Genomic DNA, 25,969 nt, shown 5'->3' with positions numbered 1-25,969 from the left:
TAACAAACAAATAGCATGCAGCACCAGGAAAATGTTCAAGATAAATTCAAAAGTTTTATTGCACCAAATGCCACAGAAAAATGGATCAAAATAATACATAAACAAGTTAAAAAAATTCCCACACAATGACATTGGTATCTATTCAAACTGATCAAAAACGAAGTCCTATCAATTTCTCTTATGGAGCTTCAAATAACAAATTCCAGAATTTTCTCATTTTTGAAATACCACTTAAGTTTAAGCATATTGCAATCTCACTTTCAAGATATATGGTTCATCATATTTTGACATTTAAAAATTAACATTCAGAGGGGACTGCTTGATTTAGGCAAAAATTATATTAAAATACCCTCTCCCCGAAGCACAATAAAAAACAAATGGTTCACATTTACCAAGAGAAGCTGAAGACATTTTCAATTTAATGTGAAAGTATGCATGAACAAAATCTTCTCTAAAGTACATATTAGTGGAAAAATCCAGACATTTAAAAGAATTTTGGGGTACTTTATATTCTTTATTTTTATGTACAACCATCTCTAGTGAAGAACCTAAAAAGCTACAGACTAAATTTTTATAAAATCTCAGGACCTAATTATAAGAGCCCAAACAATGGTTTAGTATCATTTAGCAAGCGGCGATTTTTCTCCCTCCAAAAACGTTAATAATTTTGAAAAATATGGTTAAGTTTAAAAAGTTGCAATGTGTAAACGGCAGTTCCATGGGATGTGAAAAGATTATAGTTACTTTCATTAAAAAACAGCACACTTCAGAAAAATGGATTGAAGCCTGTACAAAAAGCTATTTAACACTGATAAAAAATAAAATACTTTGGAATTATGCACAAGTATGGAAGCTACATTTTAAATTTTCATTGTCATGTCTAAAACGTACACAATTACCTTTACATTCATTTCACTTATCAATTTATTAAAAATAAAACTGCAACATGCTAGAAAGAGGTCCATCACAGGGACATTTACAGACTTCTGCTCTGTCATGCCTCACTAGCTTGCTTAGAAAAGCAAGATGCTACAAAAGTTACACTCAACAGGTAAGACTTAAAAGTTGAAGAAACCCTAAAGGTGGAATCCTGTCAACTGAGGTAGATTTCTTTTCTTTTTTTAAAAAAATTATTTTATGTTTTTTTCTTGAGGTGGGCGTGGGAGCGGGTGGGGTCCCTTTCTTGCCTCTGCGGCTAAGCCAGAATGAAGCCACCGGGTGGTGCACGATGTGTGAGCGGTGGATCGCAACACAATTCTGTGTTGTTGTTTTTTTTTTTCTTTTTCGCTTTTAGGAAGAGGTTGAATTTAAGACAAAGAAAACTTGAATGTTAAATATTTAAAGATTATAAAATAGCAGCAACATTCTTGGTCTATTTTTGTAGGCAATAGATATGAGGATTAGGTTCTGACTGGAATCCTGAGTGTCACGGAGACAGCCCCCACACGTGACCCACCTGTAGTTTTCCAACAGGCATTTTTGCAAGAGTGAGTTCTGGAACATTAGATTGAGAGCAAATGAAATTTTCTCAGGCTTTGAGGGGCCTGGGCTGAATTTTTTCAATGTGTAGAGTTTAGAATCAACGATTTAAAGCTCAGTGTTCCCTAGATGGGTCTAATGATCAACATGCCACCATGTCCACATTAGAATTACACTGATTTTGTAACAAGTTATTTTCTATGAAACCCTGCAAGGTGGTGAATGAGGGAAAGTGCCCAAAACATGTAAACAAGAAAAAAGGAACTAGAGAGGAGGGGAATGCTTTAAACTGTAAAAGCTGTAACATCAGCTCTGACAGTTTATTTACACATAATGAGAAATGGATGTGGGATGAGCGGAGCCACAGGTGAGGTTCTTTCTCTCTGTAACACAACAGCAAACAATGATGTCAGGAAACTACAGAACTTAAAACACCAAAGTCAAATGCTAGGCAAAAGGAAACAGGAAAACATTAAAAGGAATGAACATTTCAATTTTCAATGAATGACATAAAATGATAAAGATCTTACAAGCCTTAATGCACTCATCTACATTTTGCATCATTAAAAAAAAGAAGAAAAGGTAGTAGTTCTGATTTTTATCAAATAAAATAATTGAAGTCATTCTAGTCCCTAATAGGGAAATTACTTCATATTCTTAGGTTCAAAGATACGTGAAAAGAACTGGAATTAATTCATAAAACAGTGGAAGGGAATCAGAACCTGGTTAACTGCTTAAGATCTGCAAAGTGCTAAAGATGTTTTGCTTTGCTAGCTTTAGCTCCTGTCTTTTAATGACCAATATTTAGAAGTCTTTTACTTTACCCTGGATGTCAGTACATAGTCTGTTTCATGGTCAGTAAGCTAAAGTTTCTTTCATATTCACAGAAAATTGTTTTTTTTGTTTTGTTTTGCATGAACTTTGGGAAATCATTTTGGTCGGTTTTATACAATGGGTAAGTTAATTTCTGGAAAGATGTTTTGAAAAAGATGCAGGAATTAGAAGGCACAGAAATGATAATATAAAAATTTAGATCATGTATGGATTTTTTCTAAATGTTCAAGCAATCATCCTGAATGTTCATTAGTCATCCTGAACTGCTGCAGGTTCATTTCCCACCAGGACAGCTGTGCCTTTTAAAGTAAAAATAGTCATTTGTATTAACTATAAGAAAAAAGTGGCTTCAGTTGGAAGAACTTACCAACAGAAACACTCTTGAGCTTATAGAAGTAACTTTGGTAAATGGCCTCTCTTAAAAAGGCTGCTGAAAGCTCTAAAATGTAAGGATAAAACGTATAGTTTCAGACTGTACACTTTGCTGTTACAAACTACATCTTGATGGGATTAAGAGGCTACATTGATTCTTGGGTTTATTGCACCAACAATCCATCTCTGACCTACCTGTGGCTGCATCTGAAACAAGGTAAACTCCAAGAAGAAATGAAAACAGTGGGTCCCTAAAGCACTCTTCCCAACAAGCAATTCTCTTACAAGTTTTGTGTCAGTCACTGCTACAGCCACTGGAGCTGAAGATGGCACAATGTGGCTCTCTTTGCTTTACCTTGTATAAAAAGCAAACTGTGACCTGGAATCCAAAGTCCGTGTTCTGACTGTTGTCTCAGAATAGCAAAATATGTTTTCCCCAGTTCGGGGAGCTCATGCTTAAACTCAGAAGCAGTTTCCTACTGGAATGTTACGTACACTGCTGACCACCCCGCTCAAGTCGCTTGCCTTTATTCTGCCTAAACAGCACAAGGCGATCTGTTGCAACAGCTTCATGTTTAGTGTAGTGCTTATGTTTCCTCCCACCAAAAAGATCAGTCTCTTTGTTGATTCATGGGTAACAAATGGCCTGAAGTGTTCATGACAATCACAAATGCCATTATGTCAAGTAAACCTAAGTCTTCAATGAAGCATCAGCTTGACAGCAAAAACACAAAACAAAAAGGTGGAATGACCGTGTTTCTGTTTGCTCTGCTCATGCTTTCGACATCACAGAGAGCTTATTCCTTTCTCCTTCAGTTGAGAATTTGATTTTTTTCTTCCAAGGAAGAACTGTCCTGAGCTTTAGCTTATAAGAGTATTTGAGCCACATAAGGAGAATGAGTACTGGCAATAGCAGTCAACAGAGGCAGGTCGTTGGATTCAATCCTGAATATTGAGAAAAGAAAAGAATATTACTTTAAAAGAGCATGGTTTTATGAGAAAGTATTATTTCTAGGTACTAAGTTTATCATTTAAAACTAATGAAAAAGCAAAACAGATGGAAGGATAATAAACTTACTCTTTTTATAAAATATTCCAGTGGACACTGACCAGGGAGGCAAAGGGAGAGAAATACAGGAAGTGTGTTGTGCCTGTGTGTGGACATAAAGCTCTTTCTCCCTTGGCAGGGGTCACCAGACTTTCTAACTTTCCTGTATTCCCTATATAACTTCATTGTATCATACTTTAAGGTTTTCTCCTTATAAACTCATTCTTCCAGTCAACACTCCTAAATGCATACTGATTTTTCACCTAAGTTCAAACTGGTCTTAGAAAAATGGTGATGGTAGCAATTTCTTACAAAACGTTGGGAATTTGTACAAAGGTTATACAACTGGGATCCTCACTGAGCATTTAAGCCACAAGATTCTGAGAGCAAAGTGACACTAAAAGATACTGGGTTAAGAGACATCATGGTTTCAAATGGACACAGCTTTGGCTGCCTCTCTAATAGCAGAGGTAGATACAGTATGGGCACTGGCTAAAAATGATGCCAGATGTCATGAAAAAAGAACTGTTTCAGTCTGTGGAGTATGTCCTAATTCTTACCCTTGAATTCCTCAAAATAAAAATAAAACAGTATCTGGCATTACCTCATGGAATTTTCTAGTCCTTCTCCAGTAATGCTACGTACAGATCTGATTTCAGAGTGCACAGAAGTTCTCTAGTACTTTTAGTGCTACTGGCCCTGACTATAGGAGGAACGGGATAAAGGAAGGATGAACATGGGTCTACTAATAATTCACGAAGAGGACCTGGAGCTGAGTGCACAGGGGAATAAAAGCTTATGATTACAGGTGTTGATGCACACCTGTAAGGTTCAAGGACGAGGTAAAGACCTTGAAATGTAAGGTACACATCTGGCAATGGAAAATTTCTAATAAGGCAAGATGGCGGAATAGGAACAGCTCCGGTCTGCAGCTCCCAGTGAGATCGACACAGAAGGCAGGTGATTTCTGCATTTCCAGCTGAGGTACCCAGTTCATCTCACTGGGACTGGTGGGACAGTGGGTGCAGCCCACGGAGGGCAAGCAGAAGCAGGGTGGGGTGCTGCTTCACCCGGGAAGTGCAAGGGGTCGGGGAATTGTCTCCCCTACCCAAGGGAGGCTATGAGGAACTCAGTATCTGCACTCCGGCCCAGATACTGCACTTTTCTGACGGCCTTCGCAACCCACAGACCAGGAGAATCCCTCGGGTGTGTACACCACCAGGGCCCTGGGTTTCAAGCACAAAACTGGGCAGCTATTTGGGCAGACGCTGAGCTAGCTGCAAGAGTTTTTTTTTTTTTTTTTTTCATACCCCAGTGGCACCTGGAACACTAGTGAGACAGAACTGTTCACTCCCCTGGAAAGGGGGCTGAAGCCAGGGAGTCAAGTGGTCTGGCTCAGTTGGTCCCACCCCTACAGGGCCCAGCAAGCTAAGGTCCACTGGCTTGAAATTCTCACTGCCAGCACAGCAGTCTGAGGTTGACCTGGGACGTTTGAGGTTGGAGGGGGGAGGGGCGTCTGCCATTGCTGAGGCTTGAGTAAGCGGTTTTACCCTCACAGTGTGAACAAAGCCACCTGGAAGTTTGAACTGGGCGGAGCCCACAGCAGCTCAGCAAGGCCACTGGGGCCAGACTGTCTCTCTAGATACCTCCTCTCTGGGCAGGGCATCTTTAAAAAAAGGCAGCAGCCCCAGTTAAGGGTTTATAGAGAAAACCCCCATCTCCCTGGGACAGAGCACCTGGGGGAAGGGGCGGCTGTGGGCACAGCTTCAGCAGACTTAAACGTCCCTGCCTGATGGCTCTGAAGACAGCAGCGGATCCCCCACATAGCGTTTGAGCTCTGCTAAGGGTCAGACTGCCTCCTCAAGTGGGTCCCTGACCCCTGTGTATCCTGACTGGGAGACACCTCCCAGTAGGGGCCGACAGAACCTCATACAGGAGAGCTCTGGCTGGAATCTGGTGGGTGCACCTCTGGGACGAAGCTTCCAGAGGAAGGAACAGGCAGCAATCTTTGCTGTTCTGCAGCCTCTGCTGGTGATACCCAGGCAAACAGGGTTTGGAGTGGACCTCCAACAAACCACAGCAGACCTGCAGCAGAGAGGCCTGTTAGAAGGAAAACTAACAGAAAGCAGCCACATCAACATCAACAAAAAGGACATTCACTCAGAGACCCCATCCGAAGGTCACCAACATTAAAGACCAAAAGTAGATAAAGATGGGGAGAAACCAGTGCAAAAAGGCTGGTTTGGAATTTTGGAAAATTCCAAAAACCAGAATGCGTCTCTCCTCCAAAGGATCACAACTCCTTGTCAGCACGGGAACAAAACTGGATGGAGAATTGAGTCTGATGAATTGACAGAAGTAGGCTTCAGAAGGTGAGTAATAACAAACTCCTCCGAGCTAAAGGAGCATGTTCTAACCCAATGCAAGGAAGCTAAGAACCTTGAAAAAAGGTTAGATGAATTGCTAACTAGAATAACCAGTTTAGAGAAGAACATAAATGACCTGATGGAGCTGAAAAACACAGCACGAGAACTTCGTAAAGCATACACAAGTATCAATAGCTGGATCGATCAAGCAGAAGAAAGGATATCAGAGATTGAAGATCAACTTAATGAAACAAAGTGTGAAGACAAGATTACAAGAAAAATGAAAAGGAATGAACAAAGCCTCCAAGAAATATGAGACTATGTGAAAAGACCAAATCTACGTTTGATTGGTGTACCTGAAAGTAACAGGGAGAATGGAAACAAGTTGGAAAACACACTTCAGGTTATTATCCAGGAGAACGTCCCCAACCTAGCAAGGCAGGCCAACATTCAAATTCAAGAAATGCAGAGAACACCACAAAGATACTCCTCGAGAAGAGCACCCCAAGACACATAATGGTCAGATTCACCAAGGTTGAAATGAAGGAACAAATGTTAAGGGCAGCCATAGAGAAAGGTCAGGTTACCCACAAAGGGAAGCCCATCAGACTAACAGCAGATCTCTCTGCAGAAACCCTACAAAAGCCAGAAGAGAGTGGGGGCCAATATTCAACGTTCTTAAAATAATATTTGTGGCATGTGCCTGTAATCCCAGCTACTCTGGAGGCTGAGGCAGAGAACTGCTTAAACCTGGAGGGGCAGAGGTTGCAGTGAGCTGAGATTGCACCACTGCACTCCAGCCCGGGCAACAGAGCGAGACTCCATCTCCAAAAAAAAAAAAAAGAATTTTCAACCCAGAATTTCATATCCAGCCAAACTAAGCATTATAAGCAAAGGGAGAAATAAAATCCTTTACAGATAAGCAAATGCTGAGGGATTTTGACACCACCAGGCCTGCTGTACAAGAGCTCCTGAAGGAAGCACTAAACATAGAAAGGAAAAATTGGTACCAGCCACTGCAAAAACATACCAAATTGTAAAGACCATCAACACTATGAAGAAACTGCATCAATTAATGGGCAAAAAAACCCAGCTAGCATCACAATGACAGGGTTACATTCACATATAACAATATTAACCTTAAATGTAATATGGGCTAAATGCCCCAAATAAAAGACACAGACTGGCAAATTGGATAAAGAGTCAAGACCCATCATCGTGCTGTATTCAGGAGACCCATCTCACGTGCAAAGACACACATAAGGCTTAAAATAAAGGGATGGAGGAATATCTACCAAGCAAATGGAAAGCAAAAAAAAAAGCAGGTGTTGTAATCCTAGTCCTGATAAAACAGATTTTAAACCAACAGAGATCAAAGAGACAAGGGCATTACGTAATGGTAAAGGGATTAATGCAACAAGAAGAGCTAACTATCCTAAATATACATGCACCCAATACAGGAGCACCCAGATTCATAAAGCAAGTTCTTAGAGAGCTACAAAGAGACTTAGGCTCCCACACAATAATAGTGGTAGACTTTAATACCCCATTGTCAATATTAGATCAACGAGACAGAAAATTAACAGGGATATTCAGGACTTGAACTCAGTTCTGGACCAAGTGGATGTAACAGACATCTACAGAACTCTCCACCCCAAATCATTCTTCTCAGCACCTCATCACACTTATTCTAAAACTGGCCACATAACTGGAAGTAAAGCACTCCTCAGCAAATGTAAAAGAAAGGAAATAATAACAGTCTGAGACCACAGTGCAATCAAATTAGAACTCGGGATTAAGAAACTCACCCAAAACCACACAACTACATGGAAACTGAACAACATTCTCCTGAATAACTACTGGGTAAATAAAGAAATGAAGGCAGAAATAAATAAGTTATTTGAATCCAATGAGAACAATGACACAGCATACCAGAATCTCTGGGACACATTTAAAGCAGTGTTTAGAGGGAAATTTATAGCACTAAATGCTCACAAGAGAAAGCAGGAAAGATCTAAAATCGACACCCTAACATCACATTTAAAAGAACTAGAGAAGCAAGAGCAAACAAATTAAAAAGCTAGCAGAAGACAAGAAATAACTAAGAGCAGAACTGAAGGAGACATAAAAAAACCCTTCAAAAAAATCAATGAATCCAGGAGCTGGTTTTTTGAAAAGATCAACAAAATAGACCTACTAACCAGACTAACAAAGAAGAAAGGAGAGAATATTCAAATAGATGCAACAAAAAATGATAAAGGGGAGATCACCACTGATCCCACAGAAGTACAAACTACCATCAGAGAATACTGTAAATACCTCTATGCAAATAAACTAGAAAATCTAGAAGAAATGGATAAATTCCTGGGCACATACACCCTCCCAAGTCTAAACTAGGAAGGAGTCAAATCCCTGAATAGACCAATAAAAAGTTCTGAAATTGAGGCAGTAATTTAATAGCCTACCAACCAAAAAATGTCCAGGACCAGATGGATTCACAGCCAAATTCTACCAGAGGTACAAAGAGGAGCTGGTATCATTCCTTCTGAAACTATTCCAAACAATACAAAAAGAGGGACTCCTGCCTAACTCATTTTATGAGGCCAGCATTATCCTGATACCAAAACCTGGCAGAGACACAACAAAAAAAAATTTCAGGCCAATATCCCTGATGAACATCGATGCAAAAATCCTCAATAAAGTACTGGCAAACCGAATCCAGCAGCACATCAAAAAGCTTATCCACCATGATCAAGTTGGCTTCATCCCTGGGATGCAAGGCTGGTTCAGTATACACAAATCAATAAATGTAATCTATCACATAAACAGAACCAAAGACAAAAACCAGATGATTATCTCAATAGATGCAGAAAAAGCCTTTGACAAAATTCAATACCCCTTCATGCTATAAACTCTCAATAAACTAGGTATTGATGGAACGTATACCAAAATAATAAGAGCTATTTATGACAAACCCACAGCCAATATCATACTGAATGGGCAAAAACTGGAAGAATTCCCTTTGAAAACCAGCACAAGACAAGGATGCCCTCTCTCACCACTCCTATCCAACTATTCAACACAGTATTGGAAGTTCTGGCCAGGACAGGACAATCAGGCAAGAGAAAAAACAAAGAGTATTCAAATAGGAAGAGAGGAAGTCAAATTGTCTGTTTGCAGATGACATGATTGTATATTTGGAAAACCCCATCATCTCAGCCCAAAATCTCCTTAAGCTGATGAGCAACTTCAGCAAAGTCTCAGGATACAAACTCAATGTGCAAAAATCACAAGCATTCCCTATACACCAATAACAGACAAACAGCCAAATCATGAGTGAACTCCCATTCACAATTGCTACAAAGAGAATAAAATACCTAGTAATATAACTTACAAGAGATGTGAAGGACCCCTTCAAGGAGAACTGCAAACCACTGCTCAAGGAAATAAGAGAGGACACAAATAAATAAACATTCCATGCTCATGGATAGGAAGAATCAATATTGTGAAAACGGCCATACTGCCCAAAGTAATTTATAGATCCAATGCTATCCCCATCAAGCTCCCATGGACATTCTTCATAGAATTGGAAAAAATTACTTTAAATTTCATATGGAACCAAAAAAGAGCCTGCATAGCCAAGACAATCCTAAGCAAAAAGAACAAAGCTGGAGGCATCATGCTACCTGCCTTCAAACTCTACAACAAGGCTATGGTAACCAAAACAGCACGGTACTGGTACCAAAACAGATATATAGACCAATGGAACAGTACAGAGGCCTCAGAAATAACACTACACATCTACAACCATCTGATCTTTGACAAACCTGACAAAAACAGGAAACGGGGAAAGGATTCCCTATTTAATACACGGTGTTGGGAAAACTGGCTAGCCATATGCAGAAAACTGAAACTGGACCCCTTCCTTACACCTTATACAAAAATTAACTCAAGATGGATTAAAGACATAAACATAAAACCTAAAACCATAAAAAACCCTAGAAGAAAACTTCGGCAATACCATTCAGGACATAGGCACGGGCAAAGACTTCGTGACTAAAACACCAAAAGCAATGGCAACAAAAGCCAAAATTGACAAATGGGATCTAACTAAACTAAAGAGTTTCTGCACAGCAAAAGAAACTATCATCAGAGTGAACAGGCAACCTATAGAATGGGAGAACATTTTTGCAATCCATCCATCTAACAAAGGGCTAATATCAAGATGCTACAAGGAAATTAAATGTACAAGAAAAAACCCCATCAAAAAGTGGGCGAAGGATATGAACAGACACTTTTCAAAAGAAGACATTTATGTGGCCAACAAACACATGAAAAAAAGCTTATCACTGATCATCAGAGAAATGCAAATCAAAACCACAATGAGATACTATCTCAGGCCAGTTCGAATGGCAATCATTAAAAAGTCAGGAAACAACAGATGCTGGAGAGGATGTGGAGAAATAGGAACAGTTTTACACTGTTGATGAGAGTGTAAATTAGTTCAATCACTGTGGAAAACAGTGTGGCGATTCCTCAAGGATCTAGAACTAGAAATACCATTTGACCCAGCAATCCCATTACTGGGTATATACCCAAAGGATTATAAATCATTCTACTCTAAGGACACATGCATACGTATATTTATTGTGGCAGTATTCACAACAGCAAAGACTTGCAACCAACCCAAATGCCTATCAGTGATAGACTGGATAAAGCAAAAGTGGCACATACACACCATGGAATACTATGCAACCATAAAAAGGATGAGTTCGTGTCCTTGGCAGGGACATGGATGAAGCTGGAAACCATCATTCTCAGTAAATTAACACAAGAACACAAAACCAAACACCACATGTCCTCCCTCATAAGTGGAAGTTGAACAATGAGAACACATGGACACAGGGAGGGGAATATCACACACTAGGGCCTACTGGGGGGTTGGGGGCTGGGGGTGGGTTAGCATTAGGAGAAGTACCTAATGTAGATGACGGGTTGATGGGTGCAGTAAACGTGCATGGCATGTGTATATCTATGTAACAAACCTGCACATTCTGCACGTTTCCCAGAACTTAAAAGTACATAAAAAACAAACAAACAAAAATATCTAATAAGGCAGGATTGAAGTATGAGGCTGGTAGAGAGATATAAACAAATGCAAAAAAATAAATGACAAAGGGACATATTGCAAGTTAATTGCAAAAGCAAACACCTCATAAGGGGGAAATACTTTGTAAATAAACTATGTAAGAATAATCTATGACAGGAAATGCCAAGAGCCAAACAACACAGGCGTCACATTCTGGGTGTGAAAGATGAGAAATCTAAAGAAAATATGAAAGCCCCAGTCTCTTAGGAGGCTTTGAGAATTTAAATGTCGACATTATAAACAATATTTTCTTCTCCCAAGCGAGGGGAATCAGCATCATGGATAAGCAGGGCAATTCCCCAAATGTACAATGTCTTTCTGTTCTCTTTTGAAATATCAAGCAGATAGTAAAACAAAAGTCAGAATTACTTCCCTTAGAGAAATTATGGCAAATACCCTCTGGAGGATGACAGGCATTTTTAGTAACATACAAGTCTCCTCTTCAGTGGGCTTATAATGAGGGAAGGAAAGCACTGTCCCCCCACAGACACGAAGGCAGGCTCCTCAAGCCTAGAAGGGCCTTTCCTGCCACCAGGTGGAATGTGCCCACCTACTCCTCCTCCAGGAAGTGACGTGTAAACACAAGCTGCTGCGGCATGTCCCACAGCTTGTGACTTCAGCATCTTACTCAGTTACTAGAAGCGGGCAGTGTGGGATTAACGGAGAGGCGTAACAAAGCATGACCAGCCTGAAGTCCTGCGATTCTCTGTGGGTGTGAAACCCAGTATCAGATAAAGGCACATGCTGTTCATTGGGGAGCTGCAGAGGCACGTATCTGATGGACTCCACATACTTTGATGGGTTACCAGGGCCTCAGGTTTAGGGTGGCACAGGCTAAACATGTCAGTGGGTACAATGCTAGGGATACCCATTAAAGGGAGAAGTAGCGGCACTTCCCAGAACTCACCCCAGTACGACACCTAATTCTTTCACATGGACTCGTGTGTGTCCCCGGAGATATTCAGACAGCATTTTGCTTTTAAGGTACATCTCCTGTAGTCTATCTTCAAGATGCATGATGCACTGCAAAGCCAAGAACATTCACAATGAGGGCTAGAAGTCAAATCTCTGCCAACATTTTAAAAGTCAGAAATTTCTTAATTCATTTCTAACTATACAGCTTTAATCTCATCTGTTTCAAACACAGTTAAAAAATCACAAGCCATCTCAAACCCTACCACTACCAGGTATAAGAATAGGTTCTTGTAAAACAAAGTTTACTTTTGCTAACGATTAAGATTTACATATGTATTATTCTAGTCTTTCTGAACAAGTATTTTTTCACAGTTGAAAGCATTCCAAAAGTATGTTTCTTGCCTTTAAAAACTTTATAATAATCCTTTTCCACATTAAGAACTCCTTGATATAATTTTTATAGCTAAACAATCTTGAGAATGTGAATTTACATGTAACCACATAGCAATTTGCATTTTTGTTGTGAATAATTTAGTAAACAGTATGGTTTTTGTTGTTTTTTTCCCCCAATATCTCAGATTACTTTGGCCCAGTACATTTCCAGAGGAGACTGACTGGAAGAGGTCATTCTGAACCTCCCCCACAACTTTTTTTTTTTCTTTTGCTTTCAAGAATATTTTAACTAGGTCTTTAATAACAGTAAAGAAAAGGCAATTATTTTCAGGACATCTTTACCCTTGGAATTGTGTTCAGCTTCATTTTTTAGAGAACAGCAACCATCTGTGTCTTTCACCAGAGGCAAATGCTTTTGCATTTGGCAGGCAGAGCTACCCGAGCATCTTCAGTAAGACACCTGATGGCTTTGGCAAGGGTAATTCCATCATACATAATTTTCTTCTAGACCATTAGGCCTGTTATTTTCAAGGTAAAAAGATTAACAGATGCATTTGAAAATGTTGATCTTGACCATCTGGGCTGATCAGTGACATGGAGAAAATATCTATCAGAGATGCAATCTTTTCAGTTTTTCGTTGGTTTAAAATCTTAAATGCATTGTGTCAGGTGGATGAAACACAACTGCTAAGTGACTAAGAGTAATAAAGCAAGGAGGATTTCACCAGTTCTCATGGAAATGATCCTCCAAGTAAAGTGGCAAAAGGATCTCTTATTAGCTTTAAGTTCCTTATGGAGTGAAACAGAAAATTTTTAATAAGTCACAAAATATTAAAAACAATATTCATATTACATTGAATCCTTTCTGATTGGAAAAAGTAATTACAGCTGTTCACAGTCTATATGAAAACTGTATGATGCAATGTGGAAATAAAAACTGTGGTCTATATGAAATATATACTAGATGTGACATCAAAGCATTTAGACAACTTTTAGCCAGGTGCAGTGGCTCACGCATGTAATCCCAGCACTTTGGGAGGCTGAGGAAGGAGGATCACTTGAGCCCAGGAGTTCAAGATCAGCCTAGGCAACATATGGAGCCTCCCGTCTCTACAAAAATTAAAAAATTACCTGGGCATAGTGGCACACACCCGTAGTTCTAGTTACCCGGGAGGCTGAGGTGGGAGGATTGCTTAAGCCCAGGAGATCAAGGCTGCAGTGAGCCAAGATCATACTACTGCATTATAACCCAGGTAACAAAATGAGATTCTGTCTCAAAAACAAACAAAACAAAACAAAAAACAAAACAAAAAAAACTAAAACCATTTTTTAAAAGACTTGATTATTCAATTGAACCATGCTGGGGGCTTTTTTTTTAAACTCCTCTTTCTGGGATTTTATTCCTGACATGGATTTCTCCAATTTTTAACTTCTGAAATTTCAAATAGCTACTTTCTCTTTTTGTATTGAAGGTTCTAAAAGCCATTGCATCACAGGTTTCATTCAAGTGATTTTTTAAAGGAGAATTTTAAACTGCAGATAAAATTTTCTTTGATCTTGGTTTTGTCGGGTTAAATAAGTCATTCATACTAGTAACTGCTTGAACATACTTCTGTCCAAATGAAGTAAAAAGAATTAACTATAACAATTTATTGCTTTGATAACCAAGATATCAACTATGACAAGACCTATGTATTATAGAATGAAATATAAAAGTTTGGCAAATACTTATGAAGTAAACTATGAAGTCTAATATACATTCCTTCTCTTACAGAAAAGGAAGCATTAGCCTCTAAATCAGCATAATTCAACCTGCTTTTAGAAGGAGAAACTGCCTACTACTGTAGAACAAAAAATAAGATCATAATAATCTGCAAGTGCTTCTCATATTGCCCAGGGACAGATGTCTTGCAAGAGTACGGTTCAGCTTAAAGCACAAATAAAGAGTTTGGAAAAAAGTTGTTGTCAGTCTTTGCAACCATTGTTTCATGAAACTAATTGTTATTGACTATCAAACTAATAGTAACTGTTTACTGAGTGCTTATAACATCTAACACTATTCCAAGTGCTTTACATTCATTCTCTAATATAATTTCATAACCATATGAGATAGCTTCTATTATTTCCCCAGCTTTGCAGATAAGGAAATTAAGGCTTTGAAAGATTACATGGTTAGGAAGTAACAGAACTTGGATTTGACCCCAGGCTATTGGACTCTAAAGCTAACATATATGGCTTTTAAAGTATCTTATAATATTGGCATGGTGCTTTGGCAATAAAAAGCAGTTACATCCCTAATTTTCAGAAGATTCTCATAGCACCCTTGTTGAACAGGTACTATCTTCCTTTTACAAATAAGAAAGCTGACGTTCGGAGAGACTCAGAATTGTCCATTGTTACGCAACTAATCAACGGCAAAGCCTAGACCAGAACCCAGCTACACTCAGTGGTCTTCCTGCTTTGCACACTGTCACGACTTTGATAACAACCGGATGGTATTTCAGAGCACCTTCTTCAAAGCCACAAAAGTCTTGACTCTTTTTGAGGAATTGGTACAAGTATAGATTTGGTCATAAAAACCCAGGACAATGACCATTGCATTAGCAATTAGTGTAGGTAATTAATATTTAAAAACTTCCTGCTTTGTTGGGTAAACAGGTTTGCATCAGTTTTGGAGGCCAGGAGGCAGGTAACAGATGCTTTGGTTTAGGGGCTGTGCTGCAGAGTACAGCGCTGTGCAGACAGTAGGGAACAGCAGAGAAAGCAGACTCTTTCCTCACACACCTGTCTCTGAGGTCAGCCCATCCAGGCTCTACCCAGCTATATGCCATATGCCCTTAAGCTTCTCTCTCTCTTTTTAAGTGTTCATCACTGGAAACGCTGTTCTTCTTTTGAAACCTTTCCCCCTCCCTCTCTAAATGTATTTTCTTTCAATTTCTCTGCACATAGGCAGATACTGAGAAGATTTTGTTGTGCATGTTAATTCCAGTGGCTAGGGGGGAGCTACTGATACTTTTCTAAGAGTGTATAGGCTCTGTTTGTTGTTTGTGTTTAAAGTATTGTTACAAAAGTGATTTTAAAATCCTATCTGGAAAGAAACAATTAGGCCGGGCGAGGTGGCTCACACCTATAATCCCAGCACTTTGGAAGGCAGAGGCGGGTGGATTGCTTGAGCCCAGGAATTCGAGACCAGCCTGAGCAACATGGCGAAACCCATTTCTACAAAAAATACAAAAATTAGCTGGCGTGGTGGCACATGCCTCTAGTCCCAACTACTCAGGAGGCTGAGGTGGGAGGATTACTTGAGCACGGGAGGCGGAGGTTGCAGTGAGCAGAGATCACACCACTGCACTACTCAAGCCTGGATGATAGAGTGAGACCTTGTCTTAAAAAAAAAAAAGCAACAATTGATATAATCTTACATGTGTTTTAGTACTTCAAAGTTGGAAATGTTTACACAAACGATATTCTATTTTATCCTTAAAACCTCTGTGAAAATGTTTGCTTAACAAAAGAAACTATAGTCCCTTCAGAAACTGGCCTACTTATTATAATATCAATCTAATAAAAGGAGAACTCATGAGTTCTCCAGTGGATGATTTACAGTTTCCTTTTATGCTTGATCTCTCCACCTATTCCTTATTTACTGCACCATATACCTTGTTCCAAAAAATTCCAGTGTTGCTCCTCGTTATTTGTTTCACGGAAGAGCTGTTGTTACTGACATATATCCTGTTGCTGGTTTTATGTTGCATGTTCTGGTTTTAGTTATGCTAACCTCCAATTATATTAAAACAGTACTTTTGAATTTGTGATTTTATAATCAAAATGTCATTAAAAGTATTTTAAAACTAGGTTTCTTTGGTGATATAAGAACTAGTACTTACAAAATCAGCAGGGAGGTGAAGCTTGTAGAGCTGTAAAATGGACTGAAGCAAACTGGACACCTGACTAGAGACTAGGACATCCTGGCCTAGTTTCATGTTGTCCGCCACTTTCCTCTGACTTGTAGCTACCTGCACACTCCATTTATCCGTGTCTGCGATAATACAGACAGCTTCAGCTATTGGCTCATCCAGGACTGGATGCTGAAAGAGAAACACAGTAGGTCAACTTCCCACCAGACCTCCAAGTAACGCTCAGAATGTCCGCAGTGGTTTTGCTTAGCGTTACACTAATGGTTTAGAAGTTGAAGGTAGGAGCTACAGAAATTTAGAGCTTTACAGGGACTCAAATAGGAGTGTCACTAAATCATTATTTTAAATTGATTTGATAAAACTGCATTTAATAATTTTTTTCCTTACACCTAGGTTTGCTGTAGCTTGTTAAACATTCATAGAAAGCAAAAAGATAAATACCCTCACTACAGTCCAGGATATTCATTTCTTTTTGAAAGGCTGCACTCTCTTTTGAAAATAGGGAAAGTGTACATAAGATGTAGGATATTCCATCATCATTTCTCTAATAACAAAGTTAGGCAGGATAACTATTTCCTTAAAGTTACAGCTTTAATCATGAAGCAAAGTTGGGTAACTGTGTATGCTATATACACAAATTATCTCCAACAACCAACTAAAATCAGATAAAGGGATGAATTAATTTATCCAGGTGAGTCCAAAAGGTCAAAGTTGCACTACTGATAAATACATTTAAATGTAAAATTCTTGACAGCTGGGCAGTTATGGATAGAGCAGATTTAACAACTGGTAAATTGTGCCATAGGGTGAAGAGAGTAAACATTGAAGCAGTCACAAGGACTTTTTTAAAAACGTAATTTCTCAAAACAAATCAAAGTGTAACTGCTTGGGAGGGGTGGGTGGGGGAGGGGGAGGATAGAGAGAGCCAGAAACAGAGAGACCTGCCTCAAAGCCAGTGCACATATGCACATTTTTCTAACCCTCATTTACCAAGGAAAATGAGTACTGGCTGCTTCCATCCTTAATGCCTTCTACTATACTGGGGTGACTGCTTGATTCTTTTCGCTGCTTAAATAACTTCCTCCTGTAAATCCATCTGAATTTGCCTTTGAAGAATGGTCTTTCTATATACAAGGCCTGGTGAGATTGCAATTGGGTTCACCCTTCCTCTCTATTAAGGTGTGTTCGTATGGCCCAAGCTATGCCAGCTGGATGCTCCTTCCCTGGGAATTCCTTGTAAGTACTGGCACAGAAGACCAAAAAAGGTTGGCTAACTACCATATTCCTGCCCAGACAGCAATTAGTACAAGGCCTGGTGGGACTTAGTACAAATACCTTCAAGTAGTCCACGGTTCCTGGAACTCCAGAATTGCCTTGTTGCTTATTTCAACCCTAATTCTTTTGTCTTCTCATCAATTCTATATATTCCTAATATTCTTCCACTAAGGTCCCTCCTGGTTAAGTTAACAAGAGTTGCTAATTGCAACAAAGGACACAAAGAGATACACAACTTTGCCACTGGACGATGGTTACCTGTGATTTTTACGACTTAATCCAAGTAGTGGGAAGGCTGCAAATACAAATCAAAGATGCATGGTGCAATACTGTAATTTTAACACGTGATCTGACTCCCTAGTCTTGGACTCCTGTTACTAAAAGGGGAGCCTGTGCAGCTTCGTATTCCTTCTCACAAATGGGGAACAGAGAGGTGAGATGAATGAAAACTTTGTGGGGACCAACATTTTTTTCTACTATTATTCAAGGGAAATAGTAGGAAAAATAGTAGGAAAAACCCTAGTAATAGGGTTTATCTTTTTCCCTATTATCAGGGTTTATAAAAATATAAGGGTTTAAAAAGATATAAACCCTACTATTAGGGTTTATATTTTTCCCATAGAAAGGAACAGCAATCAGGCAAAGTCCGGTGTTCAACATTTATTTAAGTGTCTGTTCAAACAATTTTAAACATGAGAGATAAAGAATTTGATATACTTTTGAATTCATAAAGCCCAGTTTCCCAAGACAGCTCTCATTTTGTAGAATTGTTAACTGAAAAGTACAAAGATTTTCTTACATCACCTTTTTCAACCAAAGGTTTTCATGACCCTTTCACCCCTATGCTTCTTACACATGCATATATACACTCTCCAAAACGGACACCTAAAGATACAAGGCCTCAGTGACTTCCTTTTACAAGTTCCTCCAAGGTCTTGTTCATCAGTGTGTTATAAACTTACAGCAAGATGATGATGACTTGCCATCAACGAGTCTGGTCCTTATGGAAAAAATAAAAGGAAATGTGAACACTTAAAATATTTGTATTTTGAACTAAAGCTCCTTCACTGCATTTGTCAGAAATCCACAACATGCTGGTCATGCTACGGGACAGATCTATATTAGGGACCTTTTCCTCATACTGACCATATGTCAACATAGAGACAATGAATTGAACGTATGCCTGTCACCTTTCACAGTAAATTCTAGCCTTTGCGAGGGGCAGGGGGAGGAGGAGGACTGATTTGCAGTAGGTAATTTGGGCCCTAGGTTCAAATCGAGCTTAGTCTTCTAAATGATTTTCCCACTGCAGTGGTGGGGAAGGGAAGGGTGTGTCAATCCCCTTGTCCAACAGTGCACAGACTAAGTTATACAGTACCACTACCAACACAAAGGGCTTTGTTTTAAGGAACTAATTGCTGGAATAAGGGCCAAGAGGCGTACTAGGAAGGTGATGGATGGAAGATTCCGCAAGCCTAGGTTATATCAGAAGGCTGTAGATTTACATGCAGTAACAAAAAATGACAGAGAGGTTGGCTCAATTATTTTAAAAGTAAGCATGCAAGAGAAATGTAAAACTAAAAATACTAACATGAAAAATGAGTACAAATCTTTTTATTGATTTACTTTTTAGAGACAGGGTCATGCTTTTGCCCAGACTGGAGTGCAAAACTCCGATCACAGTTCATAATAGCCTCAAGCACCCGAGCTCAAGTGATCCTCCTGCCTCAGCATGCCAAGTAGTTGGACTACAGACGTGTGCCACCACACCTGACTAATTAAAAACATTTTTTTCTTAGTGCTGGGGTCTTGCTATGTTGCCCAGGCTGGTCTCAAACTCCTGGCCTCAAGTGATCTGCCTGCCTCAACCTCTGAAAATGCTGGGATTATAGGCTCACAAGTCATTTTTAAATCACTGGAGCAAAGAGGCAGAATCTGAGGTAGAGACCTGAGTAAAGACTAAAGAACAATGAGTCCAAAGATTGAGACAAACTGACAGGAATTTGCGAGAGTCCATTCCTTGAGGGTGGGGCTGAATCTTCTCTCTGCATCCTTAGCCTCTAGCACAGGAGCTGGCATTTGAAAAATGTTACTTGCTGAATGAAAATGAAACAGATTAAGCACAAGCAAATGACAAGAGGCGATGAGCATCTCGTGTTCTTTACAGCACGGATGGCTGACTTTTATGCATACAGGCCCCAGGAACAGAAAAGAACCAGTGGAACCTTTTCAAAAGAGTATCTTAAAAAAATACCCCAGGAATTACATATTCTCAGGCTACCAAATACATAACACACAGTTCCCTGAATCAATCCAATTGCCTGCATCTAACTATATCACTTAGTAGCTACTTACTTATTTACTAAAGAATAAACACCTTTTAACGGAAGAACAAACTAGAGGGAAGTCTAAAAATTCAAGAAAAAGAAATGAATGCTGGAAAGAGACAAAAATATCAACTACTTTTAGTTACAACTCAAGGGGTATCGGGGCCACTGCTGGCCATTCCTGATCACGCCTGCACTTGCATAGGGTCACAGAGTTGAAGCTGAAGTTCTGGTGACTTGAGATTTCTAATAATCTTTCCAAAGGAAACTCAACCCTATTAGAGAGTGGGCAGTGGAAACATATTATGATCAGGCTTATCAGTCAATCTCTAAGTTTTCAGAATTTAAAGAACTGTAAGATCAAGAAAACTATGTTTGGATTTGTCACAGAAATACATACCTGCACACACCTTATGCTCTGGAATTCAATTTAACATTCCTCTTGGGGTAGACTTTTTTTTTTTTTTTTTTTGAGACAGAGTCTCGCCTTGTCGCCCAGGCTGGAGTAGAGTAGTGCATTCTCGGCTCACTACAACCTCTGCCTCCCGGGCTCAAGCAATTCTCCTACCTCAGCCTCCCGGGTAGTTGGGATTACAGGTGCTCACCACCACACCCAGCTAATTTTTTGTATTTTTAGTAGAGACGGGGTTTTACCATGTTGGCCAGGCTGGTCTTGAACTCCTGACCTCAAGTGATCCACCCACCTCAGCCTCCCAAAGTGCTGGGATTACAGGCGTGAACCACTGCGCCCACCTGGGAAGACTATTTTTTAGGCATCTATAGAACCACAATAAAGAAACACTGAATTATATGTATGCTTCTTTTTTTTTTTAGATGGAGTCTCGCTCTGTCGCCTAGGCTGGAGTGCAGTAGCGCGATCTTGGCTCACTGCAAGCTCTGCCTCCCAGGTACACGCCATTCTCCTGCCTCAGCCTCTCGAGTAGCTGGGACTACAGGCGCCCGCCACCACAACTGGTTAATTTTTTGTATTCTTAGTAGAGACGGGGTTTCACCATGTAAGCCAGGATGGTCTCGATCTCCTGATCTCGTGATCTGCCCGCCTCGGCCTCCCAAAGTGCTGGGATTACAGGCGTGAGCCACCGCATCTGGCCATAATACTATTTCTTACTACCCATACCTTAATAGTAGAAGTTAGTAAATAGTGAAATCTGTCAAGTAAGTTTTTTAAGTTCACAATTTTATCAAGTTCACGTGCACCGCAAGTTTCATACATACACTTATTTGCAGTAACAAACATGTAGCAGTACTTTTAAGAAATTAAGTACTCTAAAAAATGCAAACCTAAGCTTGGCTGCTTTCAACACCTATGAAAAGCCTAATCCACTATCTGCTCTTGTTAGGACCTGGAGCTTGGGCATGGGAACTAAAGAAAAGGAATAGGAAGGTAGGGCGTGCCTGTACCCCAACGCTGACAATTGAAAAATGGTGAGCCTCACTGTGGCCTCCCATACACCTTAAGGAAAAGGGAGATACGATATGGATACCTGTCGGTTTAGTAAGATTATTTGGCAAAATTTCTCTTCTTAATGCTAAAATCTTTTTCCCCAAAGGGTTGTGTTACCTTGACGAAATTTCTCTAGAAAAACAAACCAAAAAGCCTACATTGTATAGTTACCTTTTTAAAAAGTTCTCCTGCAAACCATTGTAGTCTCAGATTAATCAGGTCCTCATTTCAGAGTTCCAAATGAAAATCTGAGAGAAATACTAATATTAAATAGTCATTCCACTTAAAATGCCTGTTTGAGAAACTTTACAAACCTTATGGATGCTGACATACATCAATTACCCTCTTCTCTCTCAAGCTAAAGACAATCAATTTCAAAACAAGTTTCCTGTCCGAAGAATTAGTCAAATTCTCCTATCAGAATGGATCTGTGATTTGTTTGTACTTCCTCCATCATCTGAGAAAAGCACTGCCCTATCGCCACCCTCCTGAGTGCCCACACTACACTGAGTGTCCAACGGCAGCCAGGGAATCCATGCAGAGCTGCCAGCCCAGCACCTTCCTGCTACCCTTGCCAGACCACTGCCAGCAGGTTACATGCCTCCCACAGAAACTTCTGACAGGAACTTGTGGATAGAAGAACACTGGAGACGAGTAAGGAGCTGAGATGATTGTTAGGGTGGATGGCCAGTCTCCAGAGAGAAAGGAGGTATAGCCCATATGCCACTATCATTTTCCCCTTGCTGCATTCATATGAGAAGTTAGAAACAACCATTTATTCTTTCTACCTTGTCAATATCTCATTTACCCAAACTACTTTCCTGTGAAGATTTCTCAAGATAGATTAACAAATGAAATGCCTTGTTTTATAGATATTTAGAAGATTATTGAGTTTTCTTTGCTCTTACAGCTTGTTGAATCAACAGGGTAAGCCTGGTTAAACTGGAGCCTCTAAGGATGGGTCCGTTTCCTGGGAGTGTTAAATGCCTAGGACATTCCAGTTTCAAGGTTTTGGGTCAGATTGCTGCACACACAAAATATGCTGCCTTGATTCATATACACATGACTTCTGCTTAACTTAAACTTCCATGAACAAGAAATGTCTACAAGGTTTAGAGAATCCCAAGAGCTGTGGTTCTGATAATTCAACAAAGGGCAATGATAAGATGACAGCAAGGGCTCTGAAGTCAGATTGGGATTGAATACAACCACCGTCACTTACCAGCTGTGGAACCTCAGCAACTCAATCTGGGCCTCAGTTGCTATGTCTGTAAAATGGGACAGTACTTAGTTCAGAGCTTCTGTGAGGCTAAAATGTCATTTAAAGCACAAGTTTTCTATGAGAAATATGTGTTGAAACATGTAGCATAGAACCTAACACATTAGGTGCTCAAATGTCCGTCCTGCTCTTCTGAACCACCCTCTCTCTGTATTGACCATGTACCCTGAAACCTCAGACTCAAGAGCTCACAAATAGTGCAGCTGTGGACAACACTGCCCTAGTTTATGTACTTTACCTAAAACCTCAAACTTCTTCAAATACCACATTATCATTTCCCTCATCAACTCTAAAATCTACGCTAGCACACATAACCCAAACCGTTAAGTCAAAACTGTTCTTCTTCACCCTTACAGCTCTTCACAGCCTGGGACCATCCAACCTGTACATATTCAGTTCCCAATAAGACCCCTGATACGGTTTGGCTCTATGTCCCCACCTAAATCTCATCTCAAATTATAATCCCCACATGTCCAAGAAGGGGACAGGTGGGAGGAGATTGGATCACGGGGGCGATTTCCCCCATGCTGTTCTCGTGATAGTGGGTTCTCACGAGAGCTGATTTTTTTTTTTTTTTTTTTTTTTTTTGAGACAGTGTCTCACTCTGTTGCCCAGGCTGGAGTGCAGTGGCACAATCTCGGCTCACTGCAACCTCTGCTTACCAGGCTCAAGTGATTCTCGTGCCTCAGCCTCCCGAGTAGCTGGGACTACAGGTGCCCACCACCACACCCAGCTAATTTTTGTATTATTTTTTTTTTTTAGTAGAGGTGGGGTTTCGCCATGTTGGCCAGGCTGGTTGCAAACTCCTGGCCTCAAGTGATCCGCCGGCCTTGGCCTCCCAAAGGGCTGGGATTACAGGTATGAGCCTCTGCAGCTGGCCGAGAGCTGATGGTTTTAAAGTGTGGTACTTCCTCACATATGCTCTCGCTCTCTCCTGTCGCCTTGTGAAGAAGGTACTTGCTTTTCCTTCACTTTCCACCATGATTGTAAGTTTCCTGAGGCCTCCCCAGTCCTGCAGAACTGTGAGTCAATTAAACCTCTTTCCTTTATAAATTACCCAGTCTTGGGCAGTACTTTATAGTTGTGTGAAAATAGGACTAATACAGCCTCCCTCTCCAGGCCAAAAAGATTCCTGCTCTTACCTCAGGTTGTGCCCAGAATGCCTTCCCTGCCACCCCGTCTCAAGTCTACAATCCTTCAAGGACCCGGCGTGGGTCCATCCCTTGCCCTGGAGACCTTCCCACACGCACTGTACTGCTCTTCCTTTGACCTCTGAGAACACTTGCTGTCCACACCATTCATTTTGGCACTTCATCACACACTGTCTTAACTTGTTCCTGATTTCACATGTTTGTCTACTCAGTGATTTTATAAGCAACTTGAGATAAATCACATTTCTTTCTCTTCCGTAGCCTTTGAAAGGAACATAACACAGTGCTGGGCATGTGCAAAATATCTAATACATTCTAGCTGTGGTGAACAGTTTATTTTTGGATGGAATCCAGTTTCTATTAAGTCATCTGCACATTTCTTTTTTTTCTGGCATATTATACCTCCAATGCACAATCATTAATATATTTCTTTTCTATGTACCACATTTAAATGAGTAGTATTTCATGTGATTATCTATTTTTAACCCAATGAAGAGTGAGGAAATGCCGTTCTTGCATATATGCTTCCCATAACTACTTATTAACTCATCATGCCATTTTTCCTGGAGAGGGCCAGGAATGCAGTACTGCTCTACAGATAGGAACACTCAGGACAAAAAAAAATAAATAAATAAGAGCTTATTAAGTATCTTGGCATGTAAGAAATAAAGTCTAGGAACTCACAAGTGTTTCCAACTTTTAGTCCAATAAGTCTTCTAAGCCCTCTACTATAAAATCCAAGGACCACATCAGGGTAGAAATCCCTTAGAAGACAAGAGTGCAAGAAGTGTCAATGATGGTCTGAATTTATTGTCATTAGAAGAAAACACAGCTACTTCTATCAGACACTTTGCTACAAAAGTTCCACATCTTTATGCTGCTTGACACTGACCCTTTATCAATCTTCAAAGATGTCTCAGCCCTCATGTGTATTACAGACAGCAGGAGTGTGGAGACTTCTGTATTCATAACCAGCTCTAAAATCTGCACAATAGTTATAACAGTGTGGGTTTAACTATCAGGGATAAAGCCACTGCAAAGCCTCACACACAAAGGGAAGAGGCAACTTATGATTCAGGTAATTGGAAGCACTTCCCTCTGTTTTTCTCTGAGATTTTCTGGATAATAAAACACATGATTCTTTGGCTTTATTTGAATTCCCATTTGTTAATCATTTTATATAATTCTGGTAAGTTTTATACATTTATTAAACTGTACTTGGATGGCTGAGAGCCACTAAAAGGACTGCAGAGGTGTGTGAATTGTAGACCAGTTTTTTAGAAAATAAAAACAAACCAAAAACCCCCTCAGTCTCAAATCCATCCAGAGAAAAGAAACCTGGTTATCATTCATTCTTCTTAAACCATCTTCTCCAATATATAAAGTCAGTTCAACCTTTTTTTTTTTTTTTTTTTAAACTCATGTTGAGTAGACATTCCTGACAGCAGTGTTACTGAGAGAGTGGACAGACAGACCTCCTGCTGGTGGCAAAGCCAGCTTTGAGATATGCTGAAGGGGTCATCAGCGAAAGGGGCTTCAGTTCCCTGAAAAAGCCACACTATCCCCTGCAACCTTCCCTGCTTCTCATCCTCACTCTGCTACGGACCCCAGCTGAGTCCTCACCACAGCCGCCCTGTGCGCATGTCCTCAGCACCCTGGCCTCCTACTGCCACACACTTGTCCATGCTATTTTCACTGCTGATTTATTTCTATTTCCTGTTAAATTGCAAACTCCCTGAGGACAGATGCCATGTCTTCTTCTCTCTGGCTACTTCTAAGAGTTTTCTTTATCTTTGATGTCCAGTTGTTAAGTGTGAATTTGTTAATATTCTCCCTACTTGGGAGTCAGTGTGCTTATTTAACCTGAAAAATGCCAGCCATTCTTTCTCTGAATATTACCTTCCTTCATTTTCTCTATTCTCTTTCTGGCATATGCTATAAAGTGTCTTCATTCTGGCCACCACATCTTTTACTTGCTCTCTGATATTTTTCATGTTTT

General features: G+C 40.0%; 2 protein-coding genes across 6 annotated transcripts in view; one reads left to right on the top strand and one right to left on the bottom strand.

Moving 5' to 3' along the window:
- Positions 1-14,908, top strand: part of C2H4orf45 (chromosome 2 C4orf45 homolog) — a 130,669-nt gene extending 115,761 nt beyond the window's left edge. Inside the window, exon 5 of the mRNA XM_010383170.2 lies at positions 14,331-14,908. Within this exon, the coding sequence (XP_010381472.1) occupies positions 14,331-14,345 (15 nt within the window). The 3' untranslated portion in view covers positions 14,346-14,908. The remainder of the gene's footprint in view (positions 1-14,330) is intronic.
- Positions 35-25,969, bottom strand: part of FNIP2 (folliculin interacting protein 2) — a 137,293-nt gene continuing 111,358 nt past the window's right edge. For 3 of the 5 annotated variants that reach the window (XM_010383116.2, XM_030917698.1, XM_030917737.1), the window contains 3 exons: positions 16,444-16,644; positions 12,156-12,271; positions 35-3,630 (listed from right to left, as the gene is read on the bottom strand). In XM_010383116.2, the coding sequence (XP_010381418.2) occupies positions 3,552-3,630; positions 12,156-12,271; positions 16,444-16,644 (396 nt within the window). In that variant the 3' untranslated portion in view covers positions 35-3,551. The remainder of the gene's footprint in view (positions 3,631-12,155; positions 12,272-16,443; positions 16,645-25,969) is intronic. The other 2 variants (XM_010383129.2, XM_010383121.2) reach the window with 1 other exon arrangement.

The sequence above is a fragment of the Rhinopithecus roxellana genome, chromosome 2 (assembly GCF_007565055.1).
Source record: "Rhinopithecus roxellana isolate Shanxi Qingling chromosome 2, ASM756505v1, whole genome shotgun sequence".
In the NCBI taxonomy this organism is placed as follows: Eukaryota; Metazoa; Chordata; class Mammalia; order Primates; family Cercopithecidae; genus Rhinopithecus; species Rhinopithecus roxellana.
This window is presented reverse-complemented; position numbering and strand designations above follow the sequence as displayed.